The sequence below is a fragment of the Acanthochromis polyacanthus genome, chromosome 18, assembly GCF_021347895.1.
Source record: "Acanthochromis polyacanthus isolate Apoly-LR-REF ecotype Palm Island chromosome 18, KAUST_Apoly_ChrSc, whole genome shotgun sequence".
NCBI classification, from domain to species: Eukaryota; Metazoa; Chordata; class Actinopteri; family Pomacentridae; genus Acanthochromis; species Acanthochromis polyacanthus.
The window spans coordinates 29,871,165-29,891,225 of NC_067130.1; the positions used below are offsets into that span (position 1 = coordinate 29,871,165).

The 20,061-nt window shown below is 40.4% G+C and overlaps 1 protein-coding gene across 3 annotated transcripts; it reads left to right on the forward strand.

Annotated features, from left to right (window-relative positions):
- Window positions 1-669: 669 nt before the first annotated feature.
- LOC110967473 (oocyte zinc finger protein XlCOF6-like) lies at window positions 670-9,732 on the forward strand. 3 transcript variants are annotated; one of them, XM_022217095.2, is made up of 4 exons: window positions 670-799; window positions 1,820-2,244; window positions 3,941-4,127; window positions 8,328-9,732. In XM_022217095.2, exons 2-4 carry the CDS (start codon window positions 2,038-2,040, stop codon window positions 9,608-9,610), a joined length of 1,677 nt encoding a protein of 558 aa, XP_022072787.2. In that variant the 5' UTR covers window positions 670-799; window positions 1,820-2,037; the 3' UTR covers window positions 9,611-9,732. The 3 variants fall into 3 exon arrangements, with proteins under 3 accessions (XP_022072787.2, XP_022072788.2, XP_022072786.2); XM_022217096.2 differs by having other exon boundaries at window positions 1,841-2,244; XM_022217094.2 differs by lacking the exon at window positions 670-799 and having other exon boundaries at window positions 1,424-2,244.
- Window positions 9,733-20,061: the final 10,329 nt, after the last annotated feature.

Sequence of the window (20,061 nt, forward strand, 5' to 3'; positions counted from 1 at the left end):
TATCCTAACAAAGTTCAGTTTTATTGAATTAGTGGAGAAAACAGTTCAGATTACTCCTATTAACACATCTAGAGCAGCCTGTGAACGTGAAGGAAGCTCATCTTGAGGGTTTTGAGGAACAGAAATGTCAGAAAGTGAGCAACAGCAGAATCTGTGCACCACATTTGTTTGGAGAAATCAGCTTTCAACATCCTAATTTTAGCCGTGAAAGATTTTGTTTAAGCTTCGCTGTTTGTCTTCGAATTATGACTTTGGCACCTCGAGGCTTGTTTATCTGAACTTTTCGAAATTCCCTGCTTTTGTTGATCATTAATTTTTCCCTCTAACAATTACAGAGGATTGTATTCAATAGTAGAGTTATGTTTACTTCTCCTCAAGGCTGATGTCAACAGATAATATGATTTCACTGGAAATAAAAGTCTGGTTTATGTCGACATGCCTGCAAGTAATTACAATAAAGGACAAATGCTGTACGTGGAAATGTAACTCCTGCTGTGTTTTGTTGGTTGTGCAGAGTTTAACCATCAGATGTGGATCCTCCTGACTGCAGTCTCCACGCTGCTGCTGCTGCTGCTGTGAGGAACCATCTGGCCTGCCTCTGGTGCCTTCTGAGCTGACAGCAGTTCGATCAAACACACTGGCTCAGTTCAGCAGGAACAAGAGTTCGGTCAACAGGCAGCAATCAGATGTGAAAACCAAGAAAATGATGTGTGCCGGGAACTCCAGGAGGACGTGAACATGTGGAGAATGAGCGGAGAGCTGAGGCTTTTAGTGGGAACTCTGGAAATCATTAAAAAGTGTAGTTTTGAATAAATGCTGGTATTCAGGATGCTATCCATACATGAAATGAATGCGTATTTATATCAGTATTGTGCCCTCTAGTGTTAATACTGAGGAAAACATTAACATTTACACTGTGAAGAAAAACATCTTGGTAAAAAAAAAAAGAAGAAAATCTGGCAGCAAAATGCCAGAAAAAAAATACACAGAAAGCATTGAAATACTGTAACATTCAAAACAGTGAAAATAATGGAAAAATATGATTAAAAAAACTTTTTTAGCTGATGCACATACAGAAAAATTGTATTTTCTAAGATCACCTGTTGCAAAAGAAGAAAATATCATTTACAAAAATACAGATTTTTAATGTGGACATTAATTAAGGTTGAACATTAACATTAACTGTGAAAATAATAGTGAAAATCTGCAAAATAATTATTAACCAGTTTAAATACGGTAACATGGTACAATTTTACAGTTACACATTGTGTAAAAAAAGTTTGCATTTGTGAAAATACAGATTTATTATTATTATTCTTGTTTATTATTATCATAATCATTATTATTATTTGTAATTTGACATTTTTTTCATTGTTTAATATTTCTTGTCAGTAATTTTCCTCAATATTTTCTGTGACTTTTAATTCAGAAAGAAATCTAAAAATTCCATTTTTCAATAATATGTAAAATAACAATAGTTTTTCTGATTTAAATAAAGGCAAACTATAAAATAATAATAATATATATTATGAGTAATACAGCTAAGAATTTGACATAAATAATATGAATATTAAGGCTAAGGAATGAGAATTCAACAAATCCAATGATTCTCTGCATCCCCAATGAGCAAGCTTTGTTTTTATTTATTTTTATTTTATTTTTGACATTGGGTCACTGTGCACTGAATTATTGCCTGCTAATGGGGAGGCAGAAACTACAAATCAGAACCCTCATGAAGACAAAGTCCCAGATCTAGATTAACTCAGAAGCAACAAAATATAAACTATTGAGTTTCTCCATTGAACTGTATTTTCCATAGGATGTAACTGTGTCCCTGCAGTTCTACAAATGACCTGTGGTGCAGCAACACGCCTCAGCTGAGTCTAATCTGCCGCTAATTTCACCAGAAGAAGACGACGAAAACCCGCGAAGAAGAAATATGTCAACAACAAGACAACTTCTTGACGGTGTAAAGTGAGATTTATAGTTGAATAATGCATTAAAAACTACATTTAAACCGCGGAGAGACTTACGAACATGTCGAGGCCGGAGATGCTGGAGGGTCGGATCCGAGCCGTGATGGAGACGGTGGCGGAGGCGGCCGTGGCGGACCTCCGGAGGCTGCTGGAGGAGAGCTCGGCTGTGGCCGCTCAGCAGCGCTCTGCTGCGGCTACGGCGGCCGAAGAGGAGAGCAGCCAGGTGGCCTCACCGGAGGACCGGAGGCACTTTAACGAGCGTTTAACGGTAACACACACACGGACAGAGCAAAATTAGCTACCTGATAATGAACAGATGGAGTTAAAGCGTGCTTGTTTATGAGTATTTCAACTAGTTAAGATCAGGAAGTCGTGTACAAACAATGTTTTGGTAGCTTGAAAAGCTAAAAACTACAATACCAAGCAGCCCTGTCTGCTGTTGCCATGGTGAGAACGCCAACAAAGAATCAGGTACATAAAGTTAAAAAGGTAAAATGGAAAAGAAAACAAATTCAGCGTTTTAAATGGATTCAAGTTGTATAGGAACATCTTCCCTACATATTCCTGGACAATTGTTTACTAATTCCTTCTAGCATTCAGATTCATCTATCAGATTTTATATTTTATCTTTCATTGGTCTTATATTTCTTTTGAAAATGTATGTACTTCCTGTTTTTATAGGTGAGCCCTGCACAAAATTCCTATGTACTTAGACTGTCTGCTTGTGCACAAATGACAAAAAAAATCTTGAATCATGTTTAAACGTGTTTTCACAACAAAATATATGGACATTTTCAGTTTCAAGCCTCAAACTGCATTTTATTTGCTCCATGTCATACTTTTTAACCAGTCCAGGTGTTTTTACCTTGTCTGTGTCCAACACTAGAACCATTCCAAGTGTTTTTACCTTCCCGACAGTCCTTCATTTTGACAAATCCAGGTGTTTTTACCTGCATTATGTTCTATATTAAAATCAGTCCAGCTGTTTTTTTTCCTGCTTCTTGTCTTACGCTAGAACCAGTTGAGCTGATTTGACCTGTTCTGTGTCAAACATTAGAACCAGTACCTGCTCTTTCCTACATTAGAATCAATCCAGTTGGTTTTACCTGCTCTGTGTCTTATATTAGAAACCATCCAGGCATTTGGGGGTTTTTTTTGTTTTGTTTTTTTAAGCTCTTTTGTATCTTTCTTACACCATAACCAGTCCAGGTGTTTTTTTGCCTCCTCCGTGTCCCACATTTTAACAAATCCAGGATTTTTTACCTGCTCTGTGACCTACAATATAATCCGTCCAGGTGTTTCTACCTGGTAAAATAATGTATAACTAATATTTAACAGGTTATAACTCAAATAATGCAGTTTTACACTTGCCAAATAGTCAGTGCCACCCCTACACTGTGACTGAAATAACTGATTTCATTCTACCAAAGGTGATTCCTTTATTTTATATATAAAAATCAACCATAAATCATGTTAATTAGAATCTAAGCAAATATATTAGACATACTATAGAATGAACATTGGAAATAAGACTATAATTCTGCCAGTAATCATCCTGAATGTTTTGCCCTGATTACACAATAAACTGAGACACTACTGTAGTTTATTTGAATAATTCTTTTGTTTTACTGCGCTGTAATAAGCGTTATAGCAGGTCTGGTAGATGTGTATGTTTCATAATTTCAGTTCTGCTACAAAGTTATGAAATAACTTAAAATACAGCTATTTCTGTATTGTCTGGGTTGAATCTGAAGTAGTTTCAGGGAGATATTGCCGTATTTACTCATAAATATAAGCTCTAAGTAATAGAAATTCTGAAAATAGTGAAAAGAAATCACATTTTCTGCCCTAACATTAGTCCAAAATCCACCAAACTTTTCCATTATAGTTCCGTTATTGTGGATAAAAACCAGACAAAGCCACCATATCCTTATATTCTTCTTTCTCCCTCTGTGACTGTACAGAACCAGTTTGCATCCCTCATGAAAACCTGGACCAGAGGAGCAGTGGAGAAAATCTCAATGATACTGAAAATGTCGAGGTGTGAAGCTGAGGACGTTCCTGCTGCAGAGCAGACAGCTGGACTGGATGGTGAGACGGAAGAGACGAGAACGAATCCAGAACAAGGACAAATCACTGAACACACAAAAAGTAAGTCACCAAGCAGCAGGGTTTCCTTTTCAGTCATGAGTGATTATATTTTAAATTCAAGGAAGTCAGTTGAGTCGCGTTCAATTGTTGTGATATTGCCCAAAATAATTGTGATTATGATTTTCGTCCTAAGAAATACCAACCAAAATGTTCAGTTCCTTAGTTTATTTCGACTTAAAAAGGCCCCTTAAAGCACCAGCTGAAGTTAAAGTGAGACTGAGGGAAATCTTTTTGAACAGCGGGATGTCTGGCTTCACTAAAGTTCCTGAAATGTTTTGTGTTTTCAGAGGAGCAACAGACTGAAGAGGCAACTGCAGCAGCAGACACAGAATCAGTGGCAGAACCTGGGGCCTCATTTATAAAACATTGCGTAGGATCCATACTAAAAGCTTGCGTACGTCGAAAATCTGAAATGGGCGTATGCCCTTCGCCCCTGATTTATAAAACTGTGCGTAAGCACAGCTGCATGCAATTTTTGATAAATCACACACCAGCTGGAAGATTGCACAGGTGGATCCACCTCACATCCCGCCCACAACACACCCACATTTTACCATGAATGGTCAATGCAAAGTAACTCATGAATGTATCTGTATATAAATAAGCTGCTGATCCACGGCATTTCACGCAGCGCCGGCTGGCAGTCTTTTCACTGCTGTGCGTCAGGATGAATGAATCATGTGTTGACCCAGGCCACCCTGACACTAAATTTGTTATGATCATGTCCGATGTACAAATAATTTTTACATTGATTGAATGTACATTTTTTCGGTTCACATAGACAAATTCATTTTCACTCGGAGCCCTTACAGCAGCATGAGTGCAGTCAGTTACGCCGATTACATTTGGGAAACCGGACATTGCTGCAAATTGCCGTTTAATGTTGGCCTGTTCACCCACAGTGTAAGGAAACCTGATGTACTGACTGGTCATGTTTATAATGTCATCCAAAACAGCTGGCATTATTGTGCTGAGGGATGGTTGTGATATCCCAGGCCTAAAGGACATCATTTAACTGTATATCAGACCCAGATAGGATTTAGACAACAAATGTAACCGCATATATTCTTCATATAAAACACATACCTGTCGGCCAATTCCCGCTGGAAGGAACCAGGCGCCAGAAACCCCCGAGTCGTCAGCTCCTGTGTCTGTACCGGGATGGCGTGGTTTCGGCGGGTGGGTCTGTCTAAGACGGCCCAGTTCAGCACATAGATCCAAGAGTACTGCTCTAGGGAATCTGAATCGGCTTATTAGCCAGTCATCGTCATGGACCAGAAAATCTCCGTGATCCCTAAAATCTCTCTCCATTCTTAACGTGATCTTCCAGCAATGCCAGCACATCCATTGTGCCACATTACGTACGGCTGTCACCCGCTATTTATCCGCTTGATCAGCGATTGGACTGAGTGTCACATGCCTTTTCCAAATTAGTAATCAGTCAGTGCCACTCACCGCTCTATATCATTTGAAGATGGAAGTTTGATATATGAACATAGTTCTGCAAATACAGTCGTAGGCCGAATGGCGCACTATAGGAACATGTACAACAATGAGGGTTTATGATTATCCGGCTCTACAAGTCTAATATGTGATGACAATAAAGGTTTGAGATCAATCTGGTTTCAATTCACCACTTCATCCTCCGGCACTGCCGTTCCCTCTGTCTCCAAAATTTGCGTAAGCAAGCATCAAAGTTGGCGCACCGGTGCGCACATTCTCACACCAAGTTTGTTTTAGAAATCACAACGTACACAGCGTACGCCACTTTCTACGCAAAGGTTGTGATTTACACCACATTCTAGCCCTGTTTTGTGCGTACGCAAGCATCAAGCATCAAGGTTGGCGCACCGGTGCGCACATTCTCACGCCAAGTTTGTTTTATAAATCACAACCTTTGCGTAGAAAGTGGCGTATGCCTTGTTTTGTGCGTACACAAGCTTTATAAATGAGGCCCCCGGTAACTACTGTTTCTTTACCTTCTCTGTATAAAAAGGAGCTCATTTTCATTAATTTTTTTTCATATTTTATCACTTTTACCACAGAAAGCTGTACAAATTACACTAGAGTAGTTACCATGTACACTAGCATTCAGATGTTTGGGATTGCTTAGACATATCCTTATTTTTGAAAGAAAAGCATTTTTTTCAATGAAGATTACATTAAATGAATCAGAACTAAAATCTAGACAATGTTAATGTGGTAAATGACTATTCTAGTTGGAAACGGCTGATTTTTAATGGAATATCTCCATAGGGGTACAGAGGAACATTTCCAGCAACCATCACTCCTGTGTTCTAATGGTACATTGTGTTAGCTAATGGTGATGAAAGACTCATTGATGATTAGAAAACCCTTGTGCAGTTATGTTAGTACATGAATAAATATGTGAATTTTCATGGAAAACATGAAATTGTCTGGGTGAGCCCAAACTTTTGAACAGTAGTGTATATACAGTGGGTACAGAAAGTATTCAGACCCCTTGAAATTTTTCACTCTCTGTGTCATTGCAGCCATTTGCCAAAATCAAAAAAGTTCATTTTATTTCTCATTAATGTACACTCAGCACCCCATCTTGACAGAAAAAAACAGAAATGTAGAATTTTTTTCAAATTTATTAAAAAAGAAAAACTGAAATATCACATGGTCATAAGTATTCAGACCCTGTGCTCAGTATTGAGTAGAAGCACCCTTTTCAGCTAGTACAGCCATGAGTCTTCTTGGGAATGACGCAACAAGTTTTTCACACCTGGATTTGGGGATCCTCTGCCATTCTTCCTTGCAGATCCTCTCCAGTTCTGTCAAGTTGGATGGTGAACGTTGGTGGACAGACATTCTGAGGTCTCTCCAGAGATGCTCAATTGGGTTCAGGTCAGGGCTCTGGCTGGGCCAGTCAAGAACGGTCACAGAGTTGTTCTGAAGCCACTCCTTTGTTATTTTAGCTGTGTGCTTAGGGTCATTGTCCTGTTGAAAGGTGAACCTTCGGCCCAGTCTGAGGTCCTGAGCATTCTGGAAGAGGTTTTCCTCCAGGATATCTCTGTACTTGGCCGCATTCATCCTTCCTTCAATTGCAACCAGTCGTCCTGTCCCTGCAGCTGAAAAACACCCCCACAACATGATGCTCCCACCACAATGATTCACTGTAGGGATTGTATTGGGCAGGTGATGAGCAGTGCCTGGTTTTCTCCACACATACCGCTTAGAATTAACACCAAAAAGTTCAATCTTGGTCTCATCAGACCAGAGAATCTTATTTCTCATAGTCTGGGAGTCCTTTATGTGTTTTTTGGCAAACTCTATGCGGGCTTTCATGTGTCTTGCACTGAGGAGAGGCTTCCGTCGGGCCACTCTGCCATAAAGCCCCGACTGGTGGAGGGCTGCAGTGATAGTTGACTTTGTGGAACTTTCTCCTATCTCCCGACTGCATCTCTGGAGCTCAGCCACAGTGATCTTTGGGTTCTTCTTTACCTCTCTCACCAAGGCTCTTCTCCCACGATTGCTCAGTTTGGCTGGACGGCCAGGTCTAGGAAGAGTTGTGGTCGTCCCAAACGTCTTCCATTTGAGGATTATGGAGGCCACTGTGCTCTGAGGAACCTTGAGTGCTGCAGAAATTCTTTTTATAACCTTGGCCAGATCTGTGCCTTGCCACAATTCTGTCTCTGAGCTCCTTGGACAGTTCCTTCGACCTCATGATTCTCATTTGCTCTGACATGCACTGTGAGCTGTAAGGTCTTATATAGACAGGTGTGTGCCTTTCCTAATCAAGTCCAATCAGTTTAATTAAACACAGCTGGACTCCAATAAAGAAGCAGAACCATCTTGAGGAGGATCAGAAGAAATGGACAGCATGTGAGTTAAATATGAATGTCACTGCAAAGGGTCTGAATACTTCTGACCATGTGATATTTCAGTTTTTCTTTTTAATAAATTTGCAAAAAATTCTACATTTCTGTTTTTTTTCTGTCAAGATGAGGTGCTGAGTGTACATTAATGAGAAATAAAATGAACTTTTTTGATTTTGGCAAATGGCTGCAATGACACAGAGAGTGAAAAAATTTCAAGGGGTCTGAATACTTTTCGTATCCACTGTATAACAGGCATACCAATCCAGTGTGATCCAATTTAAGAAACCAGTGATGAATGTTGGTTTTACTTCTTCAGCATAAAAATCTTTACTCCCAGGTTTTGTTTTTGTTTTAGTTGATGCAGTCTCACACGAGGAGAAAAACTCTCAACCTGAAGCTGTTTTAACGGAGCTGACGCCTGATGCAGCCTCCGACAGTGATGAAGATACTGTCCAGGAGGACACAAACCCTGCAAGCACCTCATCAAAGATCAAAAAGAAAGCGACTGCAGGTCCATTTAAATGTCCCTCTTGTGACAAAACCTTTACTCTGAAGTGTCTCATGGACAGACACTTCCTGAATCACTCCAGACCTCACCTCTGCTCGGAGTGCGGCAAACGTTTCGCCGTTCTCCGGACACTCATCGCACATTCAAGAAGACACACTGGAGAGAAACTGTACAAATGCTCCCTGTGTGGGACGGAGTTTGCTTACAAGTCGACCTTCCACAGGCACATGCGTCAGCACAACACGAGGAAACCGAACACCCACACATGCCCGCTATGTGAGGATCAGTTCTCAGGGCTGCAGGCTCTTCAGCGACACAGATGCTGTGCGCTGAAGAAGACATTTGTTTGCTCGCTTTGCCCAGAGACCTTTGAGTGCAGACAAAGTTTGGCTGAACACGAGAATCTCCATTCGGGAGACAGAGATTTTGTCTGCGAAGTGTGCGGTGAGAGCTTCTTCTCATCCTCGTCTTTGTCCACTCACCGATTCACTCACATGCAGAAGGAGAACTGCTGCGACGAGCTCGGTCTCGGCTGCAGCGACATGAGCGTCCTCAGGAACCACCTCAGCAAACACACCGGAGAAAAGCTGTTCACCTGTGAGGTCTGCGGCAAAGGCTGCAGCCACAAGAGCGCCCTGATGCACCACATGCTGACCCACACCGGAGAAAGACCGTACATCTGCGAGACCTGCGGGAAACGCTGCAGCCATGCCAGCGCCCTCCAGAACCACATGAGGATCCACACCGGGAAGAAACCGGGACAGCAGCCGGTCTGCGACGTCTGCGGCAAGAAGTTCAGCTGCATGGTTAAGCTCAAATACCACATGAACACCCACACGGGGGAAAAACCGTACGCCTGTGATCAGTGTGAGAAGAAGTTCACCAACCCCAGCAATCTGAAGCAGCACATGGTGATTCACTCGGGGGAGAAGAGGTACGGCTGCAACATCTGTGGCAGGAGGTTCACTCAGTCCAGCAGCCTTAAACTCCACAGAAGGGTTCACACGGGAGAAAAACCGTATCACTGCGAGGTCTGTGGGAAAGAATTCATACACAGGAGTGACTTCAGGAATCATCAGAAGAATCACCCTCCAGAGAAGGAGGGAGATGGACAGACTGAGAAAATCTGAAATCTCTGCTGTATGGTTGTTTCTGTACAGAGTGGGGATATAGATTATGTTTACAAACACTGGAACTGAAACAGGGAAATACTGTGAGAGAAATAAAAGTTTGCCAAAGATTTTAAAATTCAGTTTGTAGATGTGTCCTTCACTTCGGTTGCTTTACATTTCAAATCAATCAACAGGTCTGTTTTATGCTAATATGACTGCAAAAAAAAGTTTAGAAACACTTTCTAAGACCATATATTAGTATATCACGGCACTCTTGAGTTCCAGTGATACCTAGTTTCTGTGAGGGAATGATTGAAACACATGGAACTTTGGCACAAAAACAATCATGCATTTCCCTTGTTTTCAGAGGTATAAATCTAATATAATAAAAATTGATTAAGAAATATACATACAGAAACTTGAATTATCAGTTTTGCTGATGTAGAAAGTTTTTTAGTAGCCTGACTTCTTAAAAGTGATTGCAACTGCTGACTTCTCTTAGCTAATTTAAATAGAACCCATTTAATTCAATCATTAGACTCAGTTACAAACACAACAGTGGGAAAGTCTAAGGGGCTGCGTACAGATCTGAAGAAGCAAATCATGGTCTTTAACAAGTCAGGAAAGTTAATTGGAACCATTTTAAAGATGCTTCAGATCCCAAAATCAACTATTCAATCAAAAGTATAAAGGGAGTGGTACAGTTGTGTCACTGCCACAAACAGGAAATAAACAAAAGTTAGAGGCAGTTGGACAGGATGGTCAAGACCCAGTGAAGAATCAGCAAAAAGCAGGTCTGAATGAATGATAAGCTGGAACACAGCTGTCAGTGTCAACAGGGTTCTAGAGGATCTATGAAGAAGGAAGTTCTTCCTCTAGAAGCAGAACCTTAAAGCTCCACTCAAGTCTGCTGCTGATCACATCGACAAAGAAAAGACCTTCTAGAGGAAAGTTCTGTGGTCAGATGGAAGAAAAACTGAGCAGAAATATGTTTGGAGGACGGAAGATGAGGCCTTTAACCCCAAGAACACCAAACCTACCATGAAGCATGGTGGTGGCAGGATCATCCCCTGGGGCTTTCAAGAAGTGTTTTTCGATTGGTTTCAGACTGTATGTTGGTCTGGTTTTGGACTTTCTTGGTGCTGATTTATGTTTGGTTTCAGTCTTGGTTCTGCTGGTTTTGGATGTGATTTAAGATTTATTTTACTTTAGATCTAGGACTGGTTTCAGATTATCTTGGATGGGTCTTGGACTTTTTAGGAGCAGTTTAGTTTTGGATTTTGTCCCGATTTTGTACTGTTGTTTTGACTTTTTCAGTACTGATTTCAGACTGTATTCTGACTGGTTTTGAACTTTTTTTTTTTACCCCAAGAACACCAAACCTCCCATCAAACATGGTGACGGCAGTATTCAGCTCTGTGAAACTGGAGCTTTATACAAAGCAACTGGAATAATGTAGAAGACGGATTACCTTCATATTCTTCAGGAAAACCAAAGATCATCAGCCGGAAGGTTGATCTTGAATGCAGTTTGGTGTTACAACAAGACAATGAGGCTAGAATGAAGGTTTTAGACTGGTCTGCTCAAAGTCCTGACTTAAACCCCCATCAGGAACCTGTGGACTGTGATGAAGAAACAAGTCTGTGTCAGAAAGCCAATAAATTTAGTTTAGCTGAATCAATTCTGCAAGGAGGAGGGTTAAGAAAAAACCAGAAGCTTATAGATGGCTATAAAAATGACCAAAGAACATTTAACTAAATATTAGAATTACTGTATGTATATTTTCTAATTTTTCCAGAAGACCTTTAATTAATTCACGGAAGACCCAAAATGCATGATTGTTTTGTGTGACAAAGATTCATGGATTTTAATGATTCCATATGTGAACTGTCATGTCTGCCTTGCCGTCATCTCGGTTCCACTCGGTCACTGTCGCTACGCGCCCCACGCTTACCACACAATGTTGAGGGATTCAGCTTTGGCTGAAAGTATTGGAAGGGCCGTTCTGGCAGCTATACACGAAATTAACCCAGCGTCAGCTACAACGGCTGCCGCAGAGCCACAACAGCACTCGGTAAGTGTTTCTCGCCTAGCATTAGCTCAAGCAAGGCTTATTTACTGTGAACCAGCTAACGTTAGCCCAGACGAGATTTGCTACTAGCGTCAGTTCACTTCATGCATAGTATAGTTGCTTTTTTAAATTTTAATTTCTGAGCATACACGTTTTTACACATTGAAGAAATGTCGCTAATGCGTTGACAATGTCTCTACAGGCTGTTCGGAACTACGCTGCTCTTAGATCCGCCACACCGTCTACCTCCACTTTGACATCCTACCGCATGGTATGCTGTCATACTGATCTGACCTAGATGTCTGTTTATGTTTTTAACATGACTTGTCTAATATTTCCACTTTAATTTTAATGCTGGTTTCATATTACATACATCATGTAACAGCGTAATTACGTGTTTCTGATTTTAATCATATTCTCAGTGATGGAAAGAGTACTGAAAATCTGTACTCAAGTACAAGTACTGTTACATTGCAAAAATGTTACTCAGTTACAAGTAAAAGTACTGTTGCTTGAAAAGTACATCAGTAAAAGTACAGAGTATTAAAAAACTACTCAGTGTATTAGTTACTTTTAATGATGCCACCATCACCTCTCTGGACTAGGGCTCCAAATGTTGCGTATTTTGCTTTGCCAATAGTTAAAAGCTATCAATTAATCATTATTAACTGAGAAGATATAAAACGAGTCTTTTTTTCCTCATTTTGATTGGTTGCTTCTTTGTCTTACTTTATTTCCCTATCCAGCAAATGTCACAGGCACAAAAAAAAATGAGATGAGGTGCAGTTGCTGCCCTGACTATTGATTAAATATCCATGAATACATTTTTAACTGGTTAAATTCTTAGTGCTTAGTAATATCAAACTATGATCAGTAATTAACATCCTTTTTTTTTTGTTTTGTCCTGGTTTTCATTGGCTTGTTTGCAATCAAATCGCCTTACTGGCTACAGAAATGCAGAGAAAAGCTCTGCATATTAATGAAAACTGTACTGAGTACTCAAATACTATGATTTTAAAAGTAACTAAGTAGATTACATTGCATAATGAATACTTAAATATAGGTAAAATACAGACTTGAAAATCTACTCATAAAACTCAAATACCCCAAAAAACTACTTTGAGTATTTGTAATTAACTACATCCACCCCTGCATGTTCTTAAACTCTTCAGGACTCCAGCACTGGTGGTATTCTTGGACCAGCCACACCGTCCACCTCCACTGGGACATCGTACCGCATGGTATACTCTTTCACTGACAACTTTGGGTCTTCCCCCATATAGAGAGTTCATAATGGGTTGATGATCCATCAGACTACAAACTTACAGATTTCTTGTAATGCACAAATTTTTGTTTTCATTGGTTTTCAGGTTCCTCTCCCATCTGTTCCTCAAAGATCTCGCTTTGTGAGAAAAAACAAAGCCTGCAAGCACTATACAAGAGATATTATATGTTTGCCCTTTTCTTCAGCATCAACATTTTGCATCCCCAGAGGAGATTCACGAGCGAAATTGGCACAAGATGGCCTTATTGGGAAGATCTCTTTCACATCTGACTGGTCTGAAGCACAACTTCGAGAGGAGATAACAGCCATTTTCAGAAAAACATTTGGATTGTCTATGGACCAGTCACAGTACTTGAGTACAATCAAGGAATGCAAAAGACTAATGAAACCTAATGTTTCCAGCAGTTTTCTGTGGGATGGAAAAGAAGTTGCCTCGATTAGCTCAACCACTTGTCTTTATATATTGGCGTTAATACACAAGCCTATTCAGGTAAACAGTTTATATTACATTATTTGATATACTTTTTGATATATGGACATTATTCAGTAAGATGGAAGCAACAGTATATGCCTACTGCTTTTTTCCTCTTCTCTATATAAATGACTGTAGTCTTTTTCAGATAGATTTATTTTTAAGCACAACACTTCTGCATAGCCACTGACAAATAGAATTTGATAAATGGTATATCACACAGTACCATAACTTTTATTCTCCAGGAGACACCTGAGGAACTCACTGATAGTGACTTTGAAAGTCCAGTATCCCTGAGAAGGAGAGGTGTGTCTGATTTTGAATCTGTTGTCTTTGAAAATGTTGTATGCTCTGTAAAACCTTTATTATCTCACTGAAATTACTTAGATAATCTTAAAGACCTACACTGAATTATGGCATGTTTGTGTGGAAAAATGTGTATTGTCCCTGGTGTATTTGAATACCACTGAAGGGGGTGACTGATTAAATGAATATCAATCATATTTAGTGTGAATTATTTTGCTTCCTATTACTGATATCTAATTTCCATTCTTTTGCCCATAAAATCATGTAATTTAGTTCACACAGTGTCACCTTCCATGAGTGAAAGTGAGCTCCACCATCAAGATGCTGAAGGCTCCAGTGAAGGTAATAACGATGGCAGACAGCAAAAAAGTCCACTGTATCAAAGACGTTAGTTAAAACACTTGTTTCTTTTTTACAGGGCTGTATGGTGACAGTCATTGACTTTTAAGTACAAGTTATTCTCTGCATCAGACTGTATGATTTTTACTACAAATGTTAAGTTCACACAGAAGGACTGTAGCCCTGATTTCCAGAGAGAAAAATAATAAAATAAGATTGTGATTTTTTTTTCTTTACACAGTGCATGGTACAGTGCCTTCACCACGGAGGGAAATTGAGGCCAGTGTTACGACCCTGGCTCACAGGCCGCAACAAAAGAAAGGGGGAAGGACAACGGCATAGTTTAAATTATTTATTTAAATCAAAGTTAATCTTTTAAAGAAAACAAACGATGTCTGCATGTCGTCAGTGTAAGTGGAGTGTGGTGAAAGGTGAGCTGTAATGCATGTTGGATGTAATCAGTGAGATAACCTGCATCAGGTGTGTGTGTCGTTGGATGCAAAAGAATACAATGTGAGAACATAACCTAAAGAAAGAAAAGCGGCGTAGCATGGCGTGCATGTGGCAAAGGATGGAGAGCAGCCCGGGCGGTCGACTTCATCCCGGAGCCGACAGAGAACCAACACCTCTCTGCCGCTCTCCCGGAGACGCAGCGGAAGCCGGCTTTTAAAGAGGCTGGGCCGGAAGTATTGCCGGGTCCCAAGATCGCCACCAGCGCCTCCTCCAGTCCACCTTAACACATACAAACATTAATAGAGGCCAACCAGCACCAGCAGAGGGCCGTCACACCCCCGCCCATCAAAAAGCAGGTTCCCAATGGAACCCTGCGCTAACCACCAGTGCTAACAAATAAGCCACCACCAACATAAGATGCATTACAAACTTTACAAGTGCTCCAAATAAACAAAGTGTGTGTGTGTGTGTGTAAATGTATCCAACCTCCCACAACTAATTAATTCAACAGACCCAACCCTGCAACTGGTGCACACAGAAGCAAATTAAGGGCAGGAGACAGTGAGAAAGAAAGAGAGGAAGAACAAAGACATTACAACACCGGAGCACGTGACAAAGCATCAGCCACAACATTCTCTATACCTTTTATATAGCGAATATCTAGATTGTAAGATTGTAGAAATAACGACCATCGAATTAAACGCTGGTTGGGACACTTGAGCGAAGACAAAAATGTTACTGGGTTATGATCAGTATGTACAACAATGCTTGCACTACCATTAAGATAAACATCAAAATGTTTTAAAGCCAAGATCAATGCAAATGTTTCTTTTTCAATTACTGAATAGTTTACTTGATGTTTATTAAACTTCTTAGAAAAGTAACCCACCGGCCTACAAATACCTATTTTATCTCGTTGCGTAAGCACAGCTCCAGAACCCACGTGACCAATGCGTGGTACAGCTAACACTGGAGCAGCACAGAGGAGGCTCTTCACCTGGTCAAACGCCTGCTGACAAAGAGGAGTCCACACAAATTTAACATCTTTGCATAGCAAGTTTGTTAATGGTGCAACAACCGAAGAAAAGTTCTGACAGAAACATCTGTAGTAGCCAACGAGCCCCAAAAACCTCATAAGCTCTTTTTTGGTCACGGGAACAAGAAACTGCTCTACTGCTTGAACTTTTGCTTCAAATGGACGGACTTCTCCTTGACCTACCACACGACCTAAATAGGTGACAGTTGCCCTTGCAAACTCACACTTTGCAAGGTTGACGGTCAGCCTCGCCCCCGCCAAGCGAGTGGAAAGCTCCTCGATGCGCTCCACGTGCTTTTCCCATGAATCAGAATACACAACCACATCGTCCAAGTACACTGCACAACCCGACATGTCACCAATAACTTTATTCATCAGTCTTTGGAAAGTTGCGGGTGCATTCCTTAAACCAAACGGCATTATAGTGTAGGAATACAAGCCTGTTGGTGTTATAAACGCAGACATTTCGCTCAGTCATAGGTATTTGCCAAAACCCCTTCAACAGATCAAATTTACTAACGAATTTAGCTGAGCCCACTTCATCCACAAGATCATCGATTCGAGGTAACGGAAAACAATCTGGCTTTGTAACCGCATTAAGTTTCCTAAAATCAGAACAAAAACGAGGTGTACAATCTGACTTGGGAACCAAGATACATGGCGACGACCAGCTAGACATACTAGGTTCTGCAATTCCATTTTCAAGCATGTATTTAACCTCTGCATCTAAATACCTGCGTTTCTCAGAATTGACTCTGTAAAATCTCTGTTTAATAGGCTTTGAATCACCCATGTCCACGTCATGTTCAATCAAGTGTGTGTGACTAGGTATATCTGAAAAAAGACTTGGAAATCTGTGAATTACATCTGCTAACTGTTTCGCACGATCTTTAGGCAAATGAGCAAACAAAGTGTCCAAACTACATAAGGTGTCTGAGTTTCTAAGACGCCCCTCTGTAAGAGCGCTGTCCAAGGTACCGTGACACTGTCACCCTCCACACCAGGCGACAGCTCGCTGTCCGTGGTGCTGAAATGACCTTTAACAGTATTAACAGCACAAGCAGCATTTATACCTGATTCCAGCTTCCCAGTATCTACTTCTCGCTCATAGTAAGGAACCACCTGCATTCCTGTCACCGCATGTAGTCAATTATATTGTATCTGGGGACATCCTTCAAGTTCATGTGACACCTGATGATATAAGTGACCCTGAGTTAAGGAAGAATCTGAATAATGCACAATATTCTGAGATGATGCCTACTGTAATAGTAAGAAATATTGTACTACTTTGGTAAAAAAAAAAATAAACAGGTAAAAGTGATAATGCTACATGATGACATTTTATTACTTACTTATGACTTATGATATCCAACATTTTTGTAATTGAAAAATGATCATAAAATATAATGCACAGTATACATTGTATTTCTGAAAATAAAGATTAAATGAAGTGCTTTGGGAAAATAAGGTTTGAAAGATTTGTTCTGTCATATTTAGGTTCAGCATGCAACCACACAGGATGATTTAAACCAAGCAGTGAGCTCCTGTGACTCATGGTGATTTCAAGTTGAGGGTCTTCCACGCGTAGTCACCATGGCCAATAGAGAAGTGTTTGTGAAAAATGCCCCACTCTACCATGCTGTCTTGCAACGACAGAGCTGTCTTGATCAGCTAATTGATGGCTTGTCCCACTATGGAGTAAGGTTAACCTCACACTTCTGTATCATGCCGGCTCATTAACTAGCTATAATAACATTAGGAAATTTGGTTAAACTTATTAGTGTTTACATTAGTTTAAATCATATCTACTCAAAAATGAGTTTGATTTCTAAACTTATGAACTTCTATATTTCAACCCAACTACACATTTTAATTGTGTTTAATATGTTGTCCAGGTTTTATCACTGCTGAGAGAGAACCCCAGCTTGCATGTACCGCTTGACACACCACAGGAGGACAAAGATCTAACAGCTGATGATGTAGCAGCTGTTCTCAAACCAAGCTACTCTGTTCTGGGGAGCAACAGAAGAACTTGGGAGGAGTTGATGGTGGTAAAATTCAGGGAATGTCTCCAATGTGTTGAAAGTAAGTAGGAATGTACTTATGTACAAACAAAAATACAGACAGTTAATCATTGATTCAGAATTGTCAAGCCTCAGCATGATAGAGACTCTTAAGTCATCACTGGTCTCCTTTGCTTTTAGACAAAGAGCTGAAAGACACATTTGGAGACAGGACCCTCACCAAAGAAGAAGAAGTGTTCCTGAAGACTTTGAGCCCCAGTCACATCCTGGCATTCGCTACAGGGAGCAGCAAAGTCCCAGCCATTGGTTTTCATCCTACTCCGAAATTAACATTTGTTCATGACGAAGACAAGCATCTACCCATTGCACACACTTGTGCAAATGAGCTTCAGCTTTTTGTAAACGCAAAGGCAGTGGCTGATGATGATGAATTTAACAACTGCTTCCTAGCTTCTTTAATGAATGGATCTTTCTTCAGTGCCATAAGTGTTGGAGTTTCACTTTGGTAAATGGTTGTATTTATATAGTGCTTTACTATGCCTGCAAGGTACCCAAAGCTCTTTACAGGATACGTCACATTCACCCATTCACACACTGATGGCGGAAGCTGCCATGCAAGGCACTAACCACGACCCCATCAGGAGCAATTAGGGGTTAGGTGTCTTGCTCAGGGATACTTTGACATGAGCACAATGGGCCGAGGATCGAACCGGCAATCCTCCAGTTACAAGATGGCCACTCTACCCACTGAGCCATGCCGCCCCCACAATATATCACTTTCTGTGATATTATAGTTTTTACTATGTTTTAAACCTAGCGCTGAAATATTGTCACTTTTTTTGTTTAAATAGCTGCTAGCAAAAGTTCAAGTGCAGACATTTTTTTTTTCTCCAAGTGACAATTGAAGGCTAGTTCTGAGCCATTGGCTTCTTGCATGTACATGCTGTGCACTGCAATTTAAATCCAAAGAAGCACCAGTGATTTAAATAAAATTGTATGTCCCATAACTGCGTGCCTCCTGCAACTATTGGGTTTAGGGTGTGCTGAGCTTCTGATTGTTCCGATCAGACAAACAATGTTGTGTATGTTCATGTTTAGATTTGGAAGGACCGTATTTCTGTATACGCTATGATGTTTTACTGTCTGATTCATGTGATATGGAATCATCCAAGTAATAAAATGACTGATGTGGCTAGTGAAAATTTGATGTGCCTCCAATTATGTTAAGTCAAAAAGACAATTGATTAATTAAACTTAGTGTGATTTTACAGCATCAATCTTTATTCTTAATATAAATGCTACAACATAGACCCCAGGTTTTTGTATACTCAGCAGTGATGAAAAAAAAACCTTTTACTCAAGTAAGATATTCAGATAAAAATGTACAAAGAAGTATTTATTCTATACATTATAAAAACTACACAGAAAACTACCTTATTACCATAAGGTGTATTTGCAGCCGTAAGGGAACAATGTGCCATTACCAAATTTTAAAACATTTAAATGTTTGCAAGAGGCCATGCTTCCAGAAAGAAAGGGGCCACTTTTACTTGTTGCCGTCTTAAAGCACAACAAAATATAATTTTCAAAGCAAAATGCAGTTCAGGACAATGTAATTGTTACGGCCACCAGTATTGGTGTGCCGTCTTGTTTTGAGGTGGTGTTTTGTAGGGCCTTTGTTTGGGAGTAATTTGTGTGTGGGTTCAGCTGGGGCTTTTTGCAGAGCCTTTGGAACCCCAGCTGCCAGCCGTTTCAGCTGACGACAGAGCTGATGACGACCTGCACTCCAGTCTGGTTCTGCCTGCCCTCCGGCCGTCCTGATTGGGCCACCCTCCAGCTCCTCCTCCTCTGACCAACCAGAGGCAGCCAGGCATCACACCTGCTAACTATAAAGTCCCACCATGCCATTAGTCTTGGTGGCTTAAAGAGGTATCCAAACAGATGGGCTGCACCTTTACGAGATGGTGCTTTGATAAAGCTGACTGGAGGAAATTTAAACATTGGTGTGAAGTCACAGTAGGCCTCATCAGTCTAGAAGGTGATATAGAGGATAATGCTAAACAGGTTGCAGAACATATTATAGATTCTGCAAACTTGAATGTTGCTAAGAAAACAACAGGGAGTAGGAGAAGGGTAGTTCCATGGTGGAATGAGGAATGTACTAAAGCAATTAAAGAAAGAAACAGGACTTTTAGAAAGCTCATGAAAAATATGATACAAGAAAATCTAATAGAGTTCAAAAGAAAAAGGGCGTGTGTTCGGAAAATAATTAAAGAGGCAAAGAAGAGATCATGGAGAAATTTCTGTTCCACTATTGGGAGAGAAACCAAGGTAGATCAGGTGTGGTCCATGTTTAGGAAAATGAATGGTAACAGGAACTCAGGTAAATCCCCAGTACTGATTAATGAAGATGAGGTGATTACTTCAGATAAAGGAAAAGCAGAATTACTTGGGAAAACCTTTGCTGCCATTCATAGTGGTGA